Source organism: Falco rusticolus, chromosome 1, assembly GCF_015220075.1.
Source record: "Falco rusticolus isolate bFalRus1 chromosome 1, bFalRus1.pri, whole genome shotgun sequence".
Taxonomy (NCBI): Eukaryota; Metazoa; Chordata; class Aves; order Falconiformes; family Falconidae; genus Falco; species Falco rusticolus.
Genome location: NC_051187.1, coordinates 108,937,282 through 108,963,242, shown reverse-complemented (window position 1 = coordinate 108,963,242; position 25,961 = coordinate 108,937,282). Strand labels below are relative to the sequence as shown.

The window sequence follows — 25,961 nt, the reverse complement described above, 5'->3', positions numbered from 1 at the left end:
GACTGTTCAAGCCTTATTCCATTACCATTTCCTACTATCCTGTTATCGGCCAAGTTCTTTCCTTTCAGGGAAAACTGCAAACTGCATCTGAGGGCGCTTTCTGCAGCGCAGCTCTGGCAGGTCCCACACAGGCAGTGACCCTCTGGTGCCATACAGCTGCCTGCATGGTTGCACAGGAAGGTTTTTGTGCCTACACCACACACACACCTCAGGCCTACAGTTAAATATTCCACACTCGATGCCAAATTCACATAGACCAGAGGCATAATAAGCATACTCAGGGTGAACATCATCAGACAGATAAAGACTGTCATACGAATCAGGACATATAGAACACCAACTTCAGCAAAACCCTTTACATCAATGTCTTCACCTGTGATGTGGCAGCAAAGGTGGCATCGCAGCCATCCTGAGATAGGAACAGCCCATTTTTGTGCACTTCCTTAACAGCACCTTCTAGTTTAACCTGCAGCAGGAACTAAAGGCCCTTCTCCCATGGTCATGTCTATCAGGAGGAGAGAGCATCATCACCGAAATCAGTGCTCCACATCCCCTGCTGCAGAGTATGGACCCTACTTCAATAATCGCAACAGCTACAGCTGCAGCAGCTCAGCTTCTCTCTTTCCCATCTACAACATCCAGAAGAAATACAGGCCTAATTTATGAAATGCCTGATAAGATGTCCCATTTTGCCTGTAAATTTTAGGTAAGAAAGCATTCTGTGTGTTTGGGGAGGAGGGGAAGACAGACAGACACACTTTTTCAGAGCTCTCTTTAATTTTCAATGGAAACAAAATTTTAGTCAACCCTAGACCTGCAATGTTAATAATTGGTTTCTTTCAATATTTCGAAGATATGAAAAAGATACAGACCACAGTGAGAAACTTTTTTAAATGTCATGAATTCAAACTAGGGTGAGCGTTAAGCAAACCTCACAGATACCATGCTTGCTTTCTTTGCATACTAATCCCTTACAGCACGTAGCTTTCATAATAAAATCCCTTGCCATGTATAGAATCAAAATAAAGCTACACTGTGCTGAGCTGCATCTGCAAATTCCAGTGAGCAACTGGCCTTCTTAGCTTTGAAATCTACTTCATATTTCTTACACTTCTACAACATATCAAAATCTCCATGCATTAGTCAAGACAACTACATTTGTGCCTTGGCTCTGAGATGGTTTAAGAACAAGAACACAGAGGTGAGTTTCAATAAGCATTATCCTCTATTTACCCTTTTGGATAGCCACAATTGGAAAAGTAATTGGGTGATTATTGAAAAGTAACAGGGTGATTAACAGAACACATTGAATAAACACAGTGGACTAACTGGGTGTTGCAACATAGAATCATTTAGGTTGAAAAAGTCCTTTAAGATCATGGAGTTCAACCATTAACTCAGCGATGCCAAGTCCACCACTAAACCGTGTCCCTAAGCACCGCATCTACCTCTTTTAAATACCTCCAGGGATGGTGACTCAACCACTTCCCCAGGCAGCCTGTTCCAGTGCCTGATAACCCTTTCAGTGAATAAATTTTTCCTAATATCCAAACTAAAATTTCCCCCTGGTGCAGCTTGAGGCTGTTTCCCCTCATTCTATCGCTTGTTACTTGGGAGAAGAGACCGACCCCCACGCGCCTACAGCCTCCTGTCAGGCAGTCGCAGAGCGCGATAAGCCCCCCCAGGCTCCTTTTCTCCGGGCTAAACACCCTGGCTCCCTCAGCCGCCCCTCACAGCGCTTGTGCCCCAGCCCCTTCCCCAGCCCCGCTGCCCGTCTCTGGACACGCTCCAGCCCCTCAGTGTCCCTCCTGCAGCGAGGGGCCCAAACCTGAACACAGGATTCCAGGGGCGGCCTCACCCGTGCCCAGTGCAGGGGGACGGTCACTGCCCTGGTCCCGCTGGCCACGCTGTTGCTGACACAAGCCGGGATGCTGCTGGCCCTCCTGGCCACCTGGGCACGGTGCTGCCTCATGCCCAGCCGGCTGCCCACCAGCACCCCCAGGCCCTTTCCCCCCAGGCACTTCCCAGCCGCTCTGCCCCAGCCTGGAGCGCTGCGTGGGGCCGGTGTGACCCCAGGGCAGGACCCGGCACTCTGCATGGTTGAATCTGTATTTACAACTCTTCAGGCCCAGCCATCCAGCCACTTTATTCCCCAGTGAAAAGTACACTCACCTAGGCCATGAGCAGCAAGTTTCCCCAGGAGAATGCTTTGGGAAAGTGTCAAAGGCTTTACTGAAGTCCAGGTAGACATCCACAGCCTTTCCCTCATCCACTAGGCAGGTCACCTTGTACAAGGAGATCAGGTTTGTCAAGCAGGACCTGCCTTTCATAAACCCCTGCTGGCTGGGCCTGATCAGCTGGCTGTCCTGTAAGGACGGTGTTCAAGATGATCGGCTCCATAACCTTCCCCAGCATCGAGGTCAGGCTGACAGGCCTGTAGTTCCCTGGATCCTCCTTACCGCCCTTCCTGTAGACTGGCACCTCATTTGCTGAATTCCAGTCAACTGGGACCTCCTCGGTTAGCCAGGACTGTGATCAGTGGAGAGCGGCTTGGCGAGTTCCTCCACCAGCTCCCTTAGTGCCCTGGGGTGGATCTGATGTGACCCCACAGACATGTGTGTGTCCCAGTCGTGTAGCACTGACTGTAAAACTGTTTCCCCCTGGGTTATGGGGGCTTCATTCTGCTCCTCGTCCCTGTCATCCAGCTCAGCGGGCTGGGTACCTGGAGGACAATTGGTCTTACTATTAAAGACTGAGGCAAAGAAGGCATTAAGTACCTCAGCCTTTTCCTCATTCTTTGCCACTGTTTGTCCCCGCATCCAATAAAAGACAGAGATTCTCCTTAGCCCTCCTCCTGTTGCTAATGAATTTAGAGAAACTTTTTTGTTGTCTTTACCACAGTAGCCAGATTAAATTCTAGCTGGGCTTTGGCCCTTCTAATTTTCCCTTGCATAACCTCACAAAATCCTTCTAGTCTGCCTGAGTTGCCTGATCCTTCTTCCAAATGTCATAAACTCTGTTTTTCCTGGAATGCCAGCCAAAGCTCTCTGTTCAGCCAGGCTGGTCTCCTTCCCCACCAGCTCAACTTTCAACACACAGGCACAGCCTGCTCCTGCATCTGTAAGATTTCCTTCTTGAAGGATGCCCAGCCTGCCTGGACCCCTTGGCCCTGCAGGACTCTCTCAACCAGCCCCACAGGCAGGCCAAAAACTGCCTTTAGAAGTCCAAGGGAGCAAAGAAAAGGCTGGCAAATAATTTAAGCAATACAGAGAAGTCAAGAGTACCAGTCAGTTGACAGGGTAATGTTCTTTAAACAAATCTACGCCCAGGAAAAAAACCACCACGCAATCAAAAAAACCACAACTGAAAATAAGTGTAGTGTTTCAAAGCAGCAATGCCTGCTGTTGTTACAATCTGTCTATCCACCCACAGTGACCAGGGAGCATTCTTAAATTATGGTACTGATGTCATCAAGTCCATGTGCTATACTGATAAACTGTTGATGCTAAGTTACAGATTCCTTTGTTACCACAGGACACACTTTACAGCATCCAATATAATCTAAAATAATTACCAAATACACTTGTGCTGTCACTATGCCACTCAGGGGTGCAGCCCCTTGCCATGAACAATCATGCTTTACACTGAGAAATAAAAACCACATCCTTTTCCTACACTGCCCGGAGGTGAATGAAAAAATTATGAATGGAAGTATTAAAAACCAATTTTTTTTTTTCCCCTTAAACTGATTCATTAATCACCCTCAGCTTCTATTCTGTCAGAACACACTACAAAGACTTTTTACATAAAGTAGAATATCCTACCTGGAACAACTTCAAAAAGGAACTTTCCTGGACTTTCTTCATTGCAGGGATGCTCAATTACTCTGTTGCCAGGCAGAAAGATGGTACCCTAAAGAAAAAAAACAACAACAATAAACATGGGATTAAAATGGCTACCACGCTTCTGATAGACTAACGCTGCTTCTTTTTGGACTAGGGGTATACGTGAATTTGTGGTGGTGTGGTATTGTGCCTGGGCAGCTGACTTCCAAAATGAGACTGATGAGGGATTATCCCAAAGCCATCATCATAGATTCCCTTAACCGAGGCGTTCAATAATGGCTTTAGGGTTTTTTTTAATCTCTTGGGTTTTTGAGACCACGTAGATTTTTGTACTAATTTCACTGTGCTGCAGGGAAAATTTGAGACCAAAAGAAAGGGTTAACCTGGCCCTGCCGGTGAAAAGCTATGAAGTTGCACGTGTGAGGCATATGAACTTAACAGCTAGGCTTCTTGGCTCTAGCCAAAGGATATGTGTACAGAAGAGTAACTTCGGTTTGTGGGGTGCATACAGAGTTCCTGCTCTGTGCCCTTTCACCAAACCATTCCCAGGAAGCAGTACAGAGAAAACATCCCACTTTCACCCACTGGCAGCACCAGCAGACCAGCACACCGCAAAGCCACAGCAGGCACAGCAAGAGTCCTGTTCAAAGACGCATTTGCTACAGGCAGATAAGGTGTCGGATCACCTCTGTTGACGGGCACTGAATGCCTTTATCACAACTTTACTACCTTGAGAAGGCAGATGGGGAGTTTTAGCTGTGCATGTTTGGTAACACTCGTTACCAAAAACAATGCCTGCAACCCCCAAAACATTTCTGAGGCTGCAGTGAAGGCATAAATCCCATGCCCACACCCTTGCCCTCACCTCCATTAAACACTGCGATACTTCTTATTGAAAACAGATGAAACAGAACAGTATTCTGCTGAGGTGGTGTTAGCAGCAAGCATTAGCAGTTGTGGGCAGCTTTCTCCACTCACTACATATACAGATATAAGCGTCAACTGGCTTGGTCCAATAACTCTACTAGAAGCTATTTTCCTTTGTTCCCGCTACAAGCAGCAACTGTTAATAGCTGTCACACTCCAAAGCCTTCTGTGAAATAACTTATTAGGCAACAATAGTATCATAAACAAAAAAGATTATACAAACAGGAAAAGATAAGTCACAACATAATTCAACTTCTCATATAACAGCTGGAAAAAAACCCCAGCAAATAAAAGGAATACATTTTTCTGAGAATTACAGGAGACCAGGAATAAGAATCTCTAAAGAGCATTTTTAACTACATTTATTTTATGTCACAGGTAACAGACCATTAAGACTAGTATAATTTTCTTGCCCACTTTGACTTGCAGCTTGAGCTGGTTTTACCTAAAAAAAACTCCACCCAGTACACAGGATAAGCAGATCAGAGTCTGCAGGAAAATTCACTGGCTCAGGAGCTTGTGTGGGTACAAGGCAGGCTAATTATATGTCTTGCTATTCAATTAAACAAAAATACGGAGACCTAGCCTACAGCACTGTAAACTAAAATCAATTTATGAGACAGTAAATGAAAACTCCATTCAACTTTGCTGTTGTTTTAGCAATAGACATGCTGCAGCCTCATTACACTGTGATGCTTTCTGATTCTCTGATGTAAAATCCTTTTAGTATTTACTTCACAGTGAGCTGTCTTAATGACAGATTTTTGAGAACGCAAGGACAAAACAGTCATCATATTTATAACCTTAGCGCCTTCAAACATATTTCATCTACTAAAACATGAAGCCTAAAGCCACACATAACAGCTAAGTTAATACGAAGGGAATCCAGACAGCAACACCATATGGAATGTTGCTGTGGTTTATAAAGTAAAACATGTCCTCAAATGGTAATTTTATTTTATTGTCTATTTTCAGAACTATTATTGGAAACATCAGTGCATATTTAAAAATATATATGGGGTTTTTTTTTACAAATAGGAAAATAGCTTTGTTTGTGCAATCTGCACCTGGATGCCCCAGACTAGCGGGGAAAGCCTACGAGAGCGCTGCAGCTCTTTCACTTCCCATTCTGTCTGCTTTCACACCCATCTGTCTGCCTTCACCGTTCAGCAACACTTCCCCTTTGCTAAGTTTTGTCGCTATCTGCATGACTGTTCCAAGGCTATCTGGAGTGTCCCTTTGTTTAGTTTCTTAGTAGCTGGCAGTGTGTTTCACATGAGTGTGCTGGCAGCCAGGGAACATATCTGCACTGTAACAAAACCCCTGCAGCCCCTCATGTGGCACAGCCCTAGCTGCCGAGTATTTGGTACAAGCAAGGAGACCCCAGTCCCCACATCACTGTCAGTCCCCTTGCTCAGTTGCCTTTGCTGGGCCATCCTTAGAGCTCAGACAATCCAAAGAGTACAGGCTACCAGGGAGTTGCAAAGGTTCAACAAGTTGATCCTCTGGTTTTCCCCTCAAGTATCTAATTCCAGGGGGAAATAAGAGAAAACCACCCATATAGTCTTAAGACAGCTAACAAGACAGTTATTTGCATATAAAAGATGAAGGTGATTTCCAAAGGAAATACATGTTTTGAATTGGGTATCAGTGCATGTAAATGTTCCATAATTAGAAAACTCCACATTGCTTCATATCAAACTCTACAAATCATACACAACTGTTAAAAAAAACCAATAATCTCAACCCAAGAGTACCAACTGGACCACATTAATATTTTTCTTTCAAAAAAGAAAGAAAAAACAATGGTACCAGCAGGGAACAACACATGCAGTCTATAAAAATATAGAAAAAGGGGAGCAGGAAAAAAAAGTGGTCCTGAGCCAAGTCCCTGCTTGCTCCCATAGCCATTCTGTTTGCAGATTGTGCTTCTACCAGGTCAGCAGCTTTTTGCAGAGCTCCTGCTGCATAAGCCTGGGTTGTTTTTCTATTTCCAACACTTCCGTCGTTACCAGGGCAGTTCTGCTTCTCTAGCTGAGTGCTTTGGGTGACTCAATAGGATGCAGGAGAAGACTGGGTTGCTCAAGAACCAACCGATACTTTCCCCTAACCAAGTATCAAGCCCACTTTCAAAGGAGCTTCTCACACACATGGATTTTACTACAGTATGCTGTTGCTTCAACCAAAGATACCTAAATAGCAGAACAACCACCTTTTTGTTAAAATTAAAAATCTGTATATACAAAGCCTTTAACTTAAGAAATAATATGACTACTTAGTTAACAAACAGACTGATAAAATACTGCAGTGCAGCAAGAATGACATAAATCTACTTCGTATTAGAGTCTTGCTCAAAGAGATGTTTTATTCCACACTGGTCCCCTGCAACACTTTCAGCACAATTCAGCAGATGATCTTCATGAGGAAGCATGGAAGAGGAGACAAGGTGGCCACAACACAAATGTTTCACATGACAATCAGTTGAGAAATGGTATTTCAGTTTTGCACATGCCATGTAACACTGTAACAGCAAAGCAACCCTGTGCCTATTTTTGTTTTCCATTACCATTTCCTAGGCACACTTTTCCCCAGCCTTGTTTGAACTTTGTTTTCTGAAGCAGACTTATCACCTGTGTTCAAAAGATACCAGGTTTTCCCCAAGAAAGCTTACAACACAAGGAATTCCCATGCCTTTAAGATGCTCATTGGCAACGACAAAGACATGATTTTCAATGCCTCTGGATGGGTTTTACTGAAGAAGGATGTAGACACATGAGGAAATTTAACTGCTTTCTTGTCAAAATCATGTCCTCAGTATTTAGTCTAATAGAGTTCCTGAAGGCTTAACTGCTCTATTTGCTTGCTTGTAGTTTGTTCTGCCACCCCTTAAAAAAGTTACTTCATAAGTCCATGGTATCAGCATTTATATCAGATGTTCTTTTTGCCCTTCCAACTTGGATGATTTATCAAAGATCACTGAATTCTATTTCAGCTTTCAAACAAAGTGCTGCATTTACATATCTGTTTTTCTTGTTTCATAGGAAACTCTTCCCATGAATTTTTTTCTGGTACTTCGGTATAGTTTCAGTTATCTTAGAGGATCTTCACATAGTTTCTTCCTCCTTTGCCTGTCTGTTGCCAGAGGTTGGTTAGCCACAACATCACAGAAGTGGCTACACTGGTTTGGCAGCAAAGGTTTCCAGGATCTTATCCCTGCCAGAGTGCAGACTCTGAAGAAACACAGCCCAGCTACTCATGCCTCTCTGCAAGAAGGCTCCCCAGTCAGCTGGACTGCATCCCTCAGGAAAACACAGTCCTCAAATAGTGCTAAGGTCTGCAGCCCCATGATCAACTGCTATTCCCCATGCCAAGCTCTCTCCCTCCTTAGATGGTGCCAACCTAAACATCTCCACAGCTCTTAGAAAAGTTTTGCTCAGAGAGGGAGGAAGGGGTGAAGAAGAAACAGCTCTCAGAGACACACTAAGGTCAACACCCAGGAAGGCGGCAGCTGATCAGGAGGATGAAGAGGCAGAAAGGATCTTTGGGTACAGGTATCTGATATACGACTCACAGCTGTGTACAATGCAGTGCTGTTATATAGTTTCATGTATCACTGTTGCTGTTTCTGGGAAATTTTGAGGGTCATACTCAAGAACAACAATGCACTTCAACTTGGATAGCATCTTAAACTGAAAAATGCTACAATTAGCAGATAATACTCTCCAACGCCACTTGTATTTACAGGATCACAGCCTGAAAGGCATCCACTCCACTTCACAGTAAAGCCTGTTAATCAACCTGGATTAAACAATATACCTGGTGCATATGCAGTTATATACATATATGTATATTTCTGCATGTACTTACAGACATCATGTGATGCATAGCAAAGAAGAATAAAGTGAACACACAAACTGATACCGGTTAGAAATCCTCATTCCTTAATTAACTACTGGTTTTGCCTTTAAACTATCACAATAATAGATTACCTCAAATCCAAGTCAGCCCTTTGCTATGGCAGGAACCTATAGACATGAGGTGAGAAAAACTTATAGCACAGGAAGAAATCCCCTTATACCGACGTCAGTAATGAAACCTGCGCTGTGCTCACTAAAAGCACAGTTTGACTGCAGTAACTACTTAAAAATCCAACTTGATTTCCACCATTACAATCTATTTCCAAGATCCCAGTCCAATCACTGCAAAAGGGCACAGAAACTCTGAAAGCCAGCCTACAGAGAGACTTTAACTACTCATTTAACTACCTACAGAGAGACATCGGTATCTCAGACTGGGACTTGGGCAAGTTAACAAGCTGGCTCCAAACCCCAGAGGAGTGCTGTGGCAGAGGCAGAGAACTGCCTTGGCTGCCTCTAGCTGGGCAAAGCCCAGCAGATCCCAAGCACACTTGGACCTGCAGCACAGCATGACCCAGCAATGTTCACAGCACACTGGCCGACATGGCTTGGCTTACTTTGTCCAGCGCAGCATCTCTGGTTTGCTTTCACCCTTGCACAGCTCTGATGTTTGCTGTTACTGCATATCACGAAAGCAAACTTATTTCTAGAGCCTTGTCTACAAAAGCAAGCATCCTCTGCCAGAGGCCAGAGCTCTTTGCTTCAAATTCACTGGCCCCTCTATCCAGTTCAGCAACAACAGTCAATTTCAAAAAATTTCAGTCATTCCTGTTGCTGTCCTACAGTTACCTATCAAGTAATGCGGTGTGATTACATAGCAACAAATCTATTAACAGGTAGCTACCACCAGCGGGCCTAAAAGGTCGTAACTGACTCGGTGTGAATTCTCTGCCTACGAACCCCTAGTGATATTTTGAAGCTATATAATTGCTGTTCTTCCATGTAAACAGAAACTATTTTTGTTCGGAGATCTCTTACCCCCTACATACATTACGGGTTTAAGGTCTTACTGGGAAACACTACATAAAGAAAACAAATTTTACTGATTTTACTGAATTGCCACTGTTAAATATACATACTATCAGATTTTCTAGCACACAACAGTGCGACAACAACGAAAAAGTTAATACAAGCTCTAATTATAAGAGAATGAAGGAACCAAATGTTCTCTTACAATAATTTTTTCCATTGTAAGAGAGTAAGATTTTTAAATTTTTATTGTAAGAGTGGATTTTTATACCACTTAAGCAACCAAAGCTCAGGAAGAACTACAATTACTACAGGAGGTTATGCAGTCTTCGTCTTGCAGATATTGCAGTCATTTACAGGTTTTCAGTATGCACAGGGAGAGAACAAGTGCTATCATATTTGAGGCATCAGGGCAGGGGATGGAGGGGGGCAGCTATTCTGATTTTGGGGAGGTATGTAACAGGCCAGGAATGAAGACGGAGGAGGACAGAGAAATTACAAAAGAAATAGGGTTGGTTGGATAAAATTCAGTCACTACACAGCATACGTTTTTCTGGCATTAATTCCATTGCATTTGACATTTTCTCATCCCACTATGTTAACACATTACTCCAGTCTGTTTCTGTTGAAGAACAAGAATCGCCATTTAGTTCTCAGAAATTCCACAGACCAAAGGATAAAGGAGATTTTTCCTTTACCTAAGGAAAGGTTCAAACCTACCTCATAGCTTAATATTCCAAACAAGAAGTAAATTCACCTCTGTGATGGTGAACACCACATGTACTATTTGTTTGGCAACGAGCACAAAACCATTTCTTCTGACATGAGAGAGCTGGCCCTTTTACTAGGATGTGATTACAGTTTCTTTAAGGATTTTTCTATCTTTCTCTCCACCGCACATTTCACTTAATGGTTGAGTGCCCCTGTCTGCTTGAGAGAAACTTCTTTCCTCAGGAATGAAGTAATCTTGGCTTGAGCAGCCACTAGAAAATACTCCCTTTTTTGTTCAGAAGAGAAAGAAAGCTCATATCAAGTTAAGCTGTAACACCACAAAAGAATTAAGTTTGCCTAAAACCAAAGGCCAGATACCAGCATATCACATGCCTACAATTTCCATTTCTGTAGCAAGGGCAAGAGAGAAGAGTGACCATTTTCTGACCATATTTGAGACAATGCCTGAAATTATTAATTAATCTGTTTCCCAGTATCATCCTGTACCTTACAGTTGAAAGTAAAACTTAACATGCTCTCTTCCCACCTCTAAATTCTGCCTGCTATTTTAAAGAGTTTCAGACAGATCTTGGATCAATATGAAGCAGCTTCCCCTTCTAAAGCAGAATTTCTGTGGTATCTAGAGAAACTTTAGCGCCTCTATTTTACCCAACTTCTCCTGGCTTCTCTCTAATGAATGAGGTTATTCAATTATATTTAGATGGGGTGAGCCAATTCATGAGTAACGCTCTTGAGAGTTACCTTGTGCATGAATGCATGGTGTGCATCTGATCCCACACAAACCTTCCAGAAGGAGTAATTAGGACTGTGATTTGGGAGAGGGAGACACACATGATGGAGACTGAACTCAGTTAACAAAACAGGACAGGTCACAGGGTCCAGCAGCTGAGAGATGTTGCAGGAGCTCTATGATATAAGGTGCTTTCCTGGGGAACCCACTCTGCAATTGCCATGTCGCTTACAGGAAGGACCCCTTGCTATTTTTTGAAGGCCAAGAAAAAGGAGACACGCATAAATAAATTTTGAAACGGCACTGAGTTTAAGGGCTCATAAGTAGAAGCTAAGAACATTATTAGATGCACGGAAGTTTTGATGAAATTAGGCTTCATAATGATTGTTAAATTTTGATCAACAGACAAACAATGGGATTGGGCATTACTGAATTACTACAGGAGAGAAAGGCAGCTATAAAAAAAATGTTACTTCCAGTGGCTCTGGTGAATAAGAAATGTAGCTTTTTATTAGATAAAACTATTTTCTCAAGGGAAAAAAGCCAATAAAGCACAAGGTATCAGAACCAAGGGCCAAGTCTTTCTCTACAGATCTTTTTCACAAAGGAAATTTACTGACTTTAGTCCTAAGAACATCTAGGCCAAAAACCTGCTATTATTCCCCAACAGGATGAGACTTGGCAGGAGAAAGTTTCAAGCATGGCCTCTCATTTATCTGTATCTGTATCTCTGGAGCTCTGTATCTCCAGTGACAGTCTTGACAGGTACAGCAACACTGTGAGAGAATGTAGCATATATGATTGAGCAGGTTAAATCAAGTCAGTCATTAAATACTGAACCAAACATTTTTCAAGATAAGATTCAGAGGAAGCAAAAAAGGCCTTAAAACTGAACTTCCTATTCTCCTTGGTTTCTTTTATTTTGAAAAAGCAGGCAACCAGTGGTCACTGCACACAGTTGCCTTACTTCCAAGAGTCAAGTGGATATCATTTATACACTCTATTTTGTTTCATTCCCACAGCTGATGGAAAGGATTAAGGTCTAGATGGAAAGAAAAACATATAGAGTGACCAGAACTGCTAATGATAATCAAGTGCTTTGCTGGGTCTCACTCTGAATTATGCTTTTGCAATTATGAATTGCAGTAGAATTCATTTAGGGGGAAAACAGTCTAACGACGTGTGGAAACACTAACGCCACTACATCCTTGTTTGAAGAAATACAGCTGGATTGTTATGGTTGGCTTTCAGAGGAGATCGTCAAGACCCGACCCACTGTAACAGTTAACAGATGAATATAAGTGATAGATATCACAACACTGACAGGAGCAAATGTCACCCTGGAGCACAGACGATAGATCAACAAATAACTTGTCTGTTCGCCTCTGAACAGAAACAGCCTCAGCCCCAACACTGGGCCCAGCCCGAGACCCTGTGCTGGAAGGTGGGTGCAGACCCAGCACAGAGAAGGTGGAAAAAAACCCAACACAAGCGGTCAGAGTGTTAAAACCTGCACTCTGTCCCTCAAAGCTGGTCAGTGGGCCAAAGCAGCAGAAGCAATTTGCTCCAGGGTAGCCACTTGCCATAATTTTCTGAAGATCATCAAAAAGGACCAACAGAAAAAATAACAATGCCATAAAATAATAGTCAAGTGAAATCAATAATTAAGATTCCACCATCTCTAAGTTCCATGAAACCCTGTCAGAGAGGCCTTTGCAGGTGAGGCAGCTTACTCAGGTAAGGTCTGAGGCAGGTTCATGGGGAGCCCTGCCAGTCACTCCAATTTAGCACCAGAATAAATCCCCTTTTACTATCATTTAAATACAGCTATCCTAATACACAGAGTCACAAAAATAGCAGTGGCTAAAACCATGGTCAGGTAAATCTGAAGCAGAGGTCAGACTGCTTCTGACCATCAGAAATATTTCAAAGTTCCTCATCTAGGATCATTATCATCATCCTTCTCCCCCTGCTTCCCTGCCCCTTTCTTCAGTACTTCATATTGGCTTAGCTTATGATAACAGCTTTGCTTCTGACAACTTACACTACACTGTTCTTATAAAGCCTACAAAAAGGATAAAATCAAGCTTTTAAAACTAAAAAATCAAATGAGAGAAATTTTAAATTCACAGAAACCACCTTTGTTCCCTAGGTCCAGTGTGAACAGAAGAAATAGTAAACAGCTGGAGAGTACAGCCTCCAGAGACTAGCTCTGAAGCACAAGATAAAGACAAGTATTTATCAGGAATGATTAATATAAAACAGTTCTTGCCCTGAGAAAAGAAATGATTCAAACCAGTTAGTTCAGTTTGGGGTTTTTGTTGTTGGGTGTTTTTTGTTTGGCTGGATAAGGGTTTTTTATGACTTCCATATTGAATTTAAGACATAAAATCCTTTCCAACCCCAACACACAGTTTTCTTCCAGGAAAGCTATACACAGCCAAGTATCCCACCTGAGGACAATCCATTTCCAGGTCAATATGTAGTAAAGGTTGAAGTTGCTGCAGATTTCTTAGAACTTATACATAAAGAACAACTTTAAAAGCATAAATAAAGAAAGATGGCAGACGAGACAATTCCACTGAAGTAGTTTCTTCCTTTCCTGTGCAAATATTCTTCCTGGCTTTTGGCTAGCAAGAATATGCCAGTGGAGCTTGCCTGTCCTGTAAAAATTATCATCTTATTGAAGAAAAGAAATAGAGTTTCACACTGAAAAATTTTATAGCTTAATGGCAACCATTAGCTTTCTTTTGCAAATTTCTTTAATGTTTATATTGCTTGTTGTTTAAACATCTATACTTTGTTTATATTTTGTCTATATAGTAAATATTTTATTAGAATGATTTATAAATGTTACTGCACTATAAATACTGCATTGACACAATAAATAGCTCACTTAACTTTCTGGCATCTAGTGTAAGATACTTTGCTGGTCCTTGTCTAAGGGATTACATTAATTAGCAGTGATCCTATCCCAGGGAGACTGGGGTCATGTCTTCTGTGCTACATGAACAATTACACAGCAGGAAAACTCTGATTCACTGATTACAAATTACTGCTTAAGCAGTACAATTTCTGTACAATAGATTTTTTTCCAGGTTTTACTTTCACTTCACCATATTAGTCTGCCTCTTCCACTCTGTGATACTGTTTCCAATTTACAACTGGACTTCTCAGATAGCTTCTCATCTTTATAACTGATCTGAATCACACATTTTTATAGCTTTTGCATGAGATCTATCTGTTTCTTAATCAAAGCATTAATAATGTGTTGAAAAGTATCCTTAAATATTTTTTTTTATGCAATAAAAATATTTTTGATTTTTGGCTGCTTAAAAGCTGCCTTAAGAACTGAACCATTTGATACTTGATGGATGCAAGTATACAAAACATTGACATGGTTTGCCATGAAAAGCAGAGGCTTCTAGCAAGATGAAGGTGTTCTAAAAACTAGACTCTTGGTCAAAATAGATACCTACATAAATCTAAGAATTAAAACATACTATCACAACATGAGGTGGAATTTTGAAGAGACAACATAAATCAAACACTTGTTATTTGCATCTGGAAGTTACTGCAGGGTGCTATAGCTCATTTTGCCTTAATTCTTTCTTAAGTGCTGGAAAGAAGGGAAGCAAGAGCTTTGTAGAATATGGAACTTGCAGGTTTCACTGTACAAAAATAAAAAGTTTCCTATTATATTTATGTAAGCCTGCTCAGAATACAACCATTGGATGTTTTTTTTGAGGGCAATGCTTAAACTACTAGCTATCATAGAATGGTGTGGGTTGGAAGGGACCTTAAAAATCATCTAGTTCCAACTCCCCTGCCATTGGCAGGGACACTTTCCACTAGACCAGGTTGCTCAAAGCCCCATCCAGCCTGGCCCTGAACACTGCCAGGGATGGGGCATCCACAGCTGCTCTGGGCAGCCTATGCCAGTGCCACACCACCCTCACAGTAAAGAATTTCTTCCTTGTATCTAATCTAAATCTACCCTCTTTCAATTTAAAGCCATTCCCCGTTGTCCTGTCCCTACATGCCCTTGTACAAAGTCCCTCTTCAGCTTTGTTGTAGGCCCCTTTAGGTACTGGAAGGCTGCTATAAGGTCTTCGTGGAGCCTGCTCTTCTCCAGACTGAACCACCCCAACTCTCTCAGCCTGCCTTCATAGAAAAGGTGCTCCAGCATCTTCATGGCCCTCCTCTGGACTGGCTCCAACAGGTCCATGTCCTTATTATGCAGTACTCCTGGTGGGTTCTCACGAGAGCCAAGTAGACAGGGAGACCTGCTGGTCACACTTCTTTTGATGCAGGATAAAACATGCCAGATAAGCCATAATTTAAATAATTATAAAATCCAGCCAGGATTAAGTGGGAGCTGGTTTAGGTCAAGTCAAGATCACAACACTCCCAAACCTCCAGACCAGTTCAGTTATGCAGAATAAATGCACAGTTCTGCAGTTTGATTAAACAGGTTTTGGCGAGGGCTTTTTGTGTACACACGGTTTCTTCATAATCCTCAACTTGCACCCTGCATTCAGGGCTCTTTCAAGTTGGGCCAAGTGCATGAACTGATCTAGACCACAAAATCAGCCTAGGATAATGCAAAAAAAAACACTCAAGGACAATCACAAACAAATCCTCTCACTGCTAGTTTAATCGACCTATTGTTTCCCCTTGGATGTTGCTTTCCTACTTACCTCCTTCGACAGCCAGGACAGGAAGGGCAGTTTGCTACTCCAGGAGGAATTTACAATGTGCATAATGAAAATCATACAGTCATAGGCTAATGCAAGCTGGAAAGGGCTATACTCAAAAGTTAACCATAAGAAAAAAAAAATACTTTCCAGCCTTTATCTCAGCAGTTTGGCTACAAGGATGCTATGGGTGACCATATTCAAAGCCTTGATGAAGCTAAGCTATACAGCTGTTCCCCCCATATCCAAAAGGCTCCAGAAGGACCCAGTCTTGGACCTTACCAGGGACTGTAGGGAGGCTGACCTTTTGAATTAAAGCTGTCTTTTAAAAATAGCCAATATTTTTCAGGATTATGCTGTCTCAAAATAGCATTTTGTTAAGTGAGAATAAATAAGACTTTTATAACCTAGATTTTTACTCACTTCTCCTAATAACACTGAAGGTATTTTACAACATTCTCTAAAGGTACAGAAAGAATAAGTGAGTGTCCTTGGTTTTATTACAGCTTTTTAGAAGTTTTCATATTTAAGTACCAAACTAGCATTTATAAACTTTTCCACAAGACAGCGTGACAAGCTTTCTTCAGAGCTGTTGGGGGGTAATCTTGCAGAGTGCCAGACAGTCTAGGGTAAAAATGGATTCAGGGTGACTGGAGGCCAACACTGTTAACTGCACTGTAGCAGCTGCTCTGTTCCAAACAATATTAATATAAATAGTTTAAATTCCATGTTGCTATTTTAATAAATCACCAAAATATAAATGGCCATGAAGGTCTTCACAGCCTGTAGGAGAGATCACGGCAGCCCTTACAAAAGCAGAGGATGAACTGCAATTTATGCAAAAGGAGAAACTAAGACAAAGTTCACACAGCAGGTGAACAGAAACCAAATTCCAGGTTTTCTGGCAAACACACTAATACTCTGGCCACTGCGCTGCTCCCTGCCTGGAGTTATTTTTGAAAAGGGGCCTCTCCTCCAACTAACAAGAAAAAATAGTTCAGACCAGTCATCAGCTATCAACACTCTGGAGTCTGCTTTTCTGAAAGAGAGACAGCCTTGACACTCTAAGCATTTTTAGATGTACATTTATTTCTGTTGGACATTTTATTTTCTTCAAAGTGAAAACACAGGGCAAAGATGTCAAATCTGTTAGTCCACCAATCTGCAAGTAAAAATGTTTACCTTGGAGCCCAACCAGAACTGGCCCCGTTTTCTGGCATGCCCACAGCTGCAGAGTACACTGACTACAGCTGGAGGCTGGGATCATCATGGGAAAACGAGGTACAGATTATGACATGGCAAAAAAAAGGGAGGGGGTGTCTCAGATTTAGAGCTGCTTGTGACAACTGTCACATTTTGTCACCTCATGGGACAAAATGTAGTTTACTCAAAAGAAAAACAGAAAAGCTCCTGAATTCCTATCTCACACTTGAGCCACTGGCTCAAGGCTGCTTCAAAGCCTATTGAAGTCAGAATAGACAATGAAAGTAATTAATGAGGTTTCATTACTACTTTTAAAGGATTTAATTTTATAACTCGGCGCTGCTAGCAACGGCTATTGTTGATCAAGACCATTACTTTGCCTATGTACCTTATATATCTCTTCACAGGTTTCTCTCTTGCTATTCCACCTCCTTACACACTGCTTGTACTTTTTCTAGCACCTTTCTACCTTCTACATCACTTCTACAACACCAGAGAGCTTCAGTGTGGTCATTGCATAGCTTAAGTAGAAGTTGAGTATTGTTTACTCAGCAAGAAATGTTTTATACATGCACAGTAGGTGAAAGACAATCAAGGAACTACATAGCAAGCATCCACTATGCTCCTGGATGGAAAACAAGAGTGGTGATTCATTGAAGAGCATAGGAAAAAGGATCCTAGGAAGTTGTAATCTTCCAAACCATTGCCAAACTAAAGCCCTTAAGTGACCCACTTAACTTGTCAATGGTAAAAAACCAGCACATAAAGTTTCCATGGACTCTCAGAGGATGGCATTTGTCCTTATGCAGATGTTTCAAGTCCTTGAACATTTCAAGATATTCCACATCTCCTACTTCCCCTCTGAAAACAGGCTGCAGAAAGGACACTGGGGTGAACCCTTCTCCCGCTGCTGCAAAAAAACCCTCCACACTAAGCCCCATCCTACAGAGCTTAATGCACTCAAAGGCTTTCCCTCTTATTGGGTTTGTGAAGCAAGATTTTGCTAGTGAGGGAGGCTACAGGGGGGGCTTCTGTAAGAAGCTACTAGAAGCTTCCCCCCATGTCCAATGGAGCCAATGCCAGCAGGCTCCAGGATGGACCCGCCACTGGCCAAGGCCATCAGCAATGGTGGTAGCACCTCTGAGATAACATAGTTCAAAGGGAAAAACAACCTGCACAGCAAAATTGCCGCAGAAGACAGGAATGAGTGAGAGCAACAACTCTGCAGACACCAAGGTCAGTGCAGAAGGAGGGGCAGGGGGTGTCCAGGTGTCAGAGCAGAGATTCCCCTGCAGCCCATGGTGAAGCCCATGGTGAGGCAGGCTCTGCCCCTCAGCCCATGGAGGTTAACGGTGGGGCAGATATCCACCTGCAGCTGTGGGACCCAACACCGGAGCAGGGGGATGCCCAGAGGAGGCTGTGACCCTATAGGAAGCCCACACTGGAGTAGGCTCCTGGCCAAACCTGTAGAGACAGAGGAGCCCAGGCTGGGGCAGGTTTGCTGGCTGGGCTTCTGACCTCATGGGGAACCCACGCTGAAGCAGTCTGCTCCTGAAGGACTGCACACCGGGGGAGGGACCCACGCTGGAGCAGTGTGTGAGGAACTGCAGCCTGTGGGAAGGTCTTACGTTGGAGAAGTTTGTGGAGGACTGTTTCCCATGGGAGGGAACCCACACTGGAGCAGGGAAGAGAGTGAGGAGGAAGGAATGGCACAGATAGCATGTGATGAACCGACTGCAACCCCCATTCCCTGTTCCCCTGTGCCACTTGGGGGGAGGAGGTAGAGAATTTGGGAGGGAAGTTAAGCCTGGGAAGAAGGGAAGGTGTTCCTAAGTTTTGGGCTTAGTTCTCATTATCCTACCAGATTTGAATGGTAATAATTTAAACTAACTTCCCCAAGCCGACCCTGTTTTGCACATGACAGTAATTGCTGAGTGATCTCTCCCTGTCCTTACCTCAACCCGCGAGCTTTTCATTATGATTTCTCTCCCCTGTCCAGCTGAGGAGGGGATAGAGCAGCTTTGGCTGGCACTTGGCATTCAACCAAGGTCAACCCACCACACTCACTGTCATACCCAGAGGTATTAACACACTAGTACATTTTTGGTTTATTCTGAGAAACATATCTTATTCCATTCAGAAAAATCCAGAGCAACTGATGTCCCAGTAATCTTGTGGCACAATATGAGCTTGGGCATCCTTCATCTCCTGACAAGACACTGGGTCTGTGTGGCTTTGAATAAAAAGCCCATCCTCACGGCTGAGCTGCACAAAAGCTACGTTTAAGATTTAATGGCCGCCTTCACCAGTTTGCTGCAATTCTAATTAAAACACCAGAGTTGCTCCACTTAGAAGCATTTGCTAAATGATATCTCAGAGTGCCTGAGATAAGGGAAATCTCAGCAAAGGCAAGTGACAGCATTAATTTGACTTTTTCTGTTAAATAAAGAACAGTTCATTACAATCTTTAACAGGTGGCAGGTTTGCCACCTCAACTGCATGCAGGTTCTAGACAGATTTATGGTGCCTTTCATTTTAAAACATTTATGTGAACACATTTGCTGAGATAAATTAACTTGTTCACAAAAGCATCCTGTTCAAGGCTGCCGTTTTAACTGTTACATCAATCAAATCATGTTGTAAAAACGTTAGCATCAATTTTGACAATCAGCATCTATTATTTATAGCTTTGGAGCTCTCTTCATTAGTTTCCTATTCCAGTTCTGGTAACTTTTACATTTTAAATATACAATTGTCAAGGAAATTTGGAACACAAACTGGCTTAATGTAGCTGGATGGATAACCTAAGCAAGGCAGACAGTTGAACAGCTTCTGAATGTACCCCCATAACAATCCAAGAAGAGACATCTAGACTCACAGGCAGGTTTTGGAGTTGGATGTGGGGGTTAATATGAAACGCTGCTTTTATGGAAAAGCAAGATTTCAGCCATTCCAAGGCTTTTCACCGAATAGCTGTCCCGGGAAACATCTGTCTAAAGGAAGAGGGATTATGCTGCTGTGATTTCCCATTTTTACTCAGAAATTTAGTTATTTGTGGATGCACAAAAGCCAGGCACAATTCCCACCTTTTCCTATGAGCACCCAAAGGAGAGGTCCCTCCTGAGGCACAGGTCAGGGAAGATTGGGTGCACATAACACTTAGGAACAAGGAACGGGTTAAACATTCCCACTGCAGAGGAAGAACACCGTGGCCTCACATCTCGGATCCCATCCATCCAGCTAGGAAACCTTCACAAATGCTTGCTGTTTAGCCCAACAAACATTTAAATATGAAAAACTAGACCAACACAAAGAGCCACTGAGTGACAGCCTAAACCTAAGATGGAAGACTTTGGTTCAAACTCATTTTCTGCCTATGTCAGTGGACGTATCTGCAGAGGCTTGGAGCTATGCAGAATTAAGCAAGTCATCATAAATTGTACTGCTACAATCCACTGTTGGAGCCCCACTCAAGAAGTGGGACCCCCCTGGAATACACTTAGCACAAACAGAACAAATACGCTCTCCAGCCTGAGAGCTCCCTTGAATTGCGAGATGTTAAACACAGTCACCCAAACACAAATAGCAGCAACTTCATTTGAAGCAATACTATCCATCTATTTTTAGCAGGGTTTGTGTTAGGGTACAAAAGGCTATTTTCCACAACTTTGAATTAGAAACCCCCATCTCTAAACCACCTCCTTTTTCCTTCTCATAAGAGTTTGTATCAATGATCACTCCAGGGAAACTTTTCTTTCTTGTCTTTTTCTCCCTTTAAAGCTGAGAAGATTAACTGACAAGGTACTATTCCACTTTGAGGGACTGAGTAGATTTTTATTGGGAAACACCAATTTGTACTTCAATTTAATGACCTCCCTCCCAAGCATTAAAAAAAGGCTTGTGTTCCCATTTACACAATGATTTTAAAAAGCTTGAAGTGTCAAGAAAAACTTAGGATACAGAAAATTGTGTTCAGACACAAATGGCTTTATCATCTAGGAAAAACAACGCAAGTAAAAAAGCCTGCAAATGCTCCTGTCTGATATTCAGTACACAGCCCTCATCACTGAGTTTCAGAGCATTTTAACTGATACACAGCTATTTTGCACCACATACTCAAGACTTAAGATATCTCTGGCCAAAAGGCCTTTTAAATATGAGTGCCCGTCAAACGAATGACAGCCACCATCAGCCTCGTGGGATTCTTGTCTCTATTGAGACAGCTATAGCATCTATCCAAAGGGTGGGTAGGACACAGCCTCACATTATAGACACCGTAGAGATTTTCGGGGTTCTGTCACTCATTATTATTAGTATCATGCTAGTATCAAAAGAATTGCAGTTTGTCCTGGTCCCTGCTGTCCTGTGCAATGTCTTTGCAACAAACATGACATTGGAAAGTAAGACAGCAGATAGCGGAGCAACAACCACCAAGCCCTTTTTGGCAAATAAACTTTTAAAAATTATTAACTACCATTTTTTCACCCATCCAGTATCAACTCCTGAACTTGCTGTTCTTAAAAGAAGAGTTTTAAAACCAAATTGTCCTCATTTGCACAGGGGGAAAAGGACCCATCTGATAACCCCAAGCTCAATAAAGACACTGCCATGGACATGCTGTATTGAAATTTCTTATACTACTCAAGTACAGCACCCATCTCAGTTTCTTCTCCACTGCACTGTGTTCATGCAGTTTGTTGCAAACTTCAGCTGTTAAAAAGCAAAAAACATTTTTATGTACCTTCTTGCTGACAAAGTTAAATGTCCTGTTTAAAGGTACTCGGGCAAGACTCCTCTCAACAAAACTTTTTACACTGCCCAGTCTGTTTTAACAACCTTGGAATGAATCTTGATCGAGACTAGTATCAATGATCTCACCAAAGCCAAGGTTTAACCATTAAAAACAAAAGCCAACCACCACCACCCAAGACTGCTGGGTTAGTCCACACAGTGTTGGCGCAAAATCCAGGCACAGCACCATAGGTTCACTTCCCAGTTGTAGCTCAGGACTCCAGCAACTGTGAGTTCTGTGATAAAGCTAGGCTAAAAACTTCATGAAGGTGCTCTAAACTATTTTATTCCCTGCAATCAGTTATTACATGTTTTGCTACCAATCTGCCTTCCCAGGCAGGACATAGTCTGCAGTGCTCTTTAGCACAGAAAAGAAAGTTAGCCCTTCGCTGCAGTGATGAAAATGGGAAAGACTGCCAACTTAACCGACTACTCTGCCCACATCTCACAGGCTTCGATTTAGCCCTGCATGGCTGGGCTCTGGGTACTTCACTTGGATGAGATGAGTGCCTGCAACGAGTGTTGCCCTCGTAGACTTGGCCTCGATAGGAGGAGCTTCTTTTCCCACGTCCGAGTTGGAAAGAGCAGCTCCAGAAAGCCAGAGTCATTCACGGAAATATTTTCAGACTGTCAACTGAAGAGTAAAGAGGATTTCAAGAATGCAGCTTGAGGTCACCCAGTTTTTATCAACTACACAAGCCACTCCACTTGGCCAAGAACTAAGAAAGCCTCTCTCCCTAGCAACAAGTCCAGTTGTACATGCTGCTTATTCAGCTGCAAATACGGCTTTTATCCCAGAGGTAATGGACTTAGAGAAGGCTATTCTTAAACACTAATAGGCTAAAAGAACTCAATTATTTTCATTTAAAGACTAACGAGGCTCTCCTGTGAGCTATTCATTTTGCTACTTCAGGAGCCATGCAGCACTTGTACCACATCCAAGTAAATAAAAGGGAGGAAAAAAGTCATCATGTCGGGCCCTTTTAATAGACACAGACCTCCAACAGCGCTGAAATTCCCTTTATTCCCATCAAAAAACCCCTCACAGTACATAGAGCAGTGTGCAAGGGTCAAGCTGTAGACAGAAACGATTATCACATAATTGCTTATCATCCCTAACAGTTCAGGAATTTTCACAGCAACATTTCAGCATGTAAACTGCGTATGGGACAGAAAACACTTGAGTACTGGTTTTCTCAGGCCACTGATATTGACCTGATATCACGATTAGTCTAATGCATAAGAGCTCCTTTCTGACAAGATCAAGAGATTATGTGAGATTACAAGGAACAGGACCAGTGTTATCAGCTTACCACCTTCACTTTGGGGAATGAGTCCTTGTGAAGGCTGCCTGCTTTATCTTCCTCTGTGGCCACCCAAGACTGACTGCTTACAAGCCTCTAAACATACTTTTAAAAACTTAAAACACATAAGGGGGTTGCTAACCACTGGAGGGCAAAACATTATTTCTGGTGTTTGAAAGCACGGTGGAAGACAGCCTGTATCTTGTGTGTGGAAGTAAACTACTGTTTGGTCAGTATCTGTGCACTATTATTATTCCTTCTACCTAACAAATATATTGAATGTTTCTTGCCTAAGTCATGTAGTGATTATGTGGCCTTTGCTGCTGCTAAAGTTTATTAAAACTTCACTGAAAGCATGAAGCAAAAACACAAGGCGGGGGGAGAGAAAATTAAGGCATCATTATTGAGTGCTATGTTTCATGTGACTGCCATCAAGATATAATCTCCATTTCCCAAGTCACTGCGATTTGATTTGTGGCCCTCTAGCTCTGTCTGTTCCTCATACAGTGCTAGCCAAGTACACAACACAAAATGTGCCTCTAGGTCCCTCCTCTGTCTGCCACCACGATAAAATGGCTGTCTACACCTAACTTAGTTTCCTGCCAGCTCAGTCATGACACGTTAAATCCTTCTGACACTACTTTTTTCCCCCATGGCTGTTTACAACCAATAGATATGAGTCTGCTAAGGACGCCTGCACAGACCAGAGAGCAGAGGTAATGGCCAGAGGCAGCAATGCACCACCATTCAATCTCACCTCCACTGCTTCAAGGGTCCTGGGCACCTTTTTCCATCATTTTTGCTCATTCCCGCTCCCATCAATTTTCCATGAAAAGCAAACTATAATAAAACCCTTTCCAAAAGCTGTTTTATTTCTCCAAGAACCAGACCATCCAAAGTTCACTTCCTGGTACTACGTGTTAGACAACAGTTTTGTTTGCAATGCGTGTTATTTTCTGCTCATTTCCTCTTTGCCATTTAATACCTGCAACGTGCCAACGAATGACAAACATCAGAGGGAATGAGACAAAGCTCATCGCATGTCTAATTAGACAGACATATCCATAATTAAGCTCCTCACTAGTATCCACAACTCATGAAACAGGTATCATATATATGTAGAGCAACACGTATTCAAAATAAAAGACTGTTACAGTATTTTCACTATGTATGCAACAGAAAATGTAAACTCCTTATGATCAGTGTGTAACTCACTGTACCCCTCCCAAAGCAGCTTTTCTTTACCAAGAAACACAGCATTCAAGAGCAACATCTTAAGCATGAAAAGCTAACCACAAGATGAATTCTCCATTTAAGTAATAAGGCTCAAGTTCCATAACATTTCCTGGAGATTAATGATCAGCCGAAGGAGTTGATAACCAGAATCAAAGACAAGCGAATTCCCTAGGAAATGTTGCACGAGGCCAGCTCATTACCCACTGTGGAACTGAAAAATAAGGAGACCAAGTTCTAGGGCCCGTCCTTAGGCCTCAGACTCTAAAGTTATTACTACACTTTCACCATTTTCAGAAATGTGCATTTTATTAATAAAAATTAAAAAGCAAATTCAAACAGCTGAAAGACTCCCCTCCAAATGCAAGCCACTGCTGAAACGCAAGTTCTTCTGTCCGCTAACCAACATGGCAGGCAGCTCAGCAGGCACTGAATATTTTCTCATTCATTTTCATAGAACTTTGCTAAAATACAGAATAATTTCCATAGGCACGTGCTTTCTGCAAACAAAGAAAAAAATTTTTTCCATCGCTAATGCCTTATTGATGTATTTTAATTATCCACTGCAGCGTCAGGCTGAGATGATAAAGCAGCAAACTGCAGTTTTACACATTCAACTCGTCCCTGAAAAGAGCCTCATTTTTCATATAGTCAGTGTATCCAACTGAGCACCGAAAACTCATCAGTCATGCCTCCACAAGTTTATCTCAAGTTTTATTTGCACATTCAGGTAAGCAATTTTAAGCAAGCAAAAGGCAATCTGACTCCCAATCTAAATGCACAGGCTGCGGAGTCAAAACCTTTCACAACTCAGTGTAAATGTCGTTAAGAAATGAGTAACAGCTGGTGAGAAAACATCAGCTTCTGGCATGCAATAAAAATGGAAGCAAAATCAGAATTGCCTTATAAAACACAGCAGTTCCCTGCCGAATTTTATCTGGCAACACCTGCAGTCACCCCTCAGTCTGCAGACTCTGAGAAATGGCTGAAAATTAGTCTTATATCAGGTTACCTCACCAAAAATTATGTGACCTCCTGGACAACTGCTCACACTGCCTCCACGCAGGGCAGCTGGTCATGCAGAAGAATGCTCCCCTTGCTTTTAAGACTTTCTTCCCATCACTTCCATGTCATTTTAGGCATCCCACCGTGAACCTCATAACCACAACCAAGGACATCCCTTCTACTCCAGCTAGCTCCATTTTATAGTGCAAATGATGAATGGGGACAGTCGTCCATAATTTATTGGGACTCTCTTGATCCAAAACTGTTGGGAGCTGTCACCCCTGCTCACTGGCCTTCTGTGTTTTAACGAGATGGGACAGGAGAGACACTTCTGGAAAACTCATGCAGGAGTTAGTAAAAAAACCCTGTGGTTTATTGTTTGATGAAATAACTCTGTGGAATTCAATAGGGGATAATATATTCCTTACAGAAATGTTTGGAGGTCATTAAACATTTCAGTATTTCAGAGAAACCTCCAGTATAATAAAGTAGTGAAATTCCTTGCCTGCCCTTTTCATTTTAAGTGATACACAAAATTTCCATAAAGGTTATGAAGAATTTTAAGGTTGGAATAAACAGTTAATAAATTTCAATGTTAACCTCTTGTT

The 25,961-nt window shown here is 42.3% G+C and overlaps 1 protein-coding gene across 1 annotated transcript in view; it reads right to left on the bottom strand.

Moving 5' to 3' along the window:
- ARHGAP24 (Rho GTPase activating protein 24) overlaps window positions 1-25,961 on the bottom strand; it is a 220,499-nt gene that overhangs the window by 138,261 nt on the left and 56,277 nt on the right. Inside the window, exon 3 of the mRNA XM_037395508.1 lies at window positions 3,825-3,912. Within this exon, the coding sequence (XP_037251405.1) occupies window positions 3,825-3,912 (88 nt within the window). The remainder of the gene's footprint in view (window positions 1-3,824; window positions 3,913-25,961) is intronic.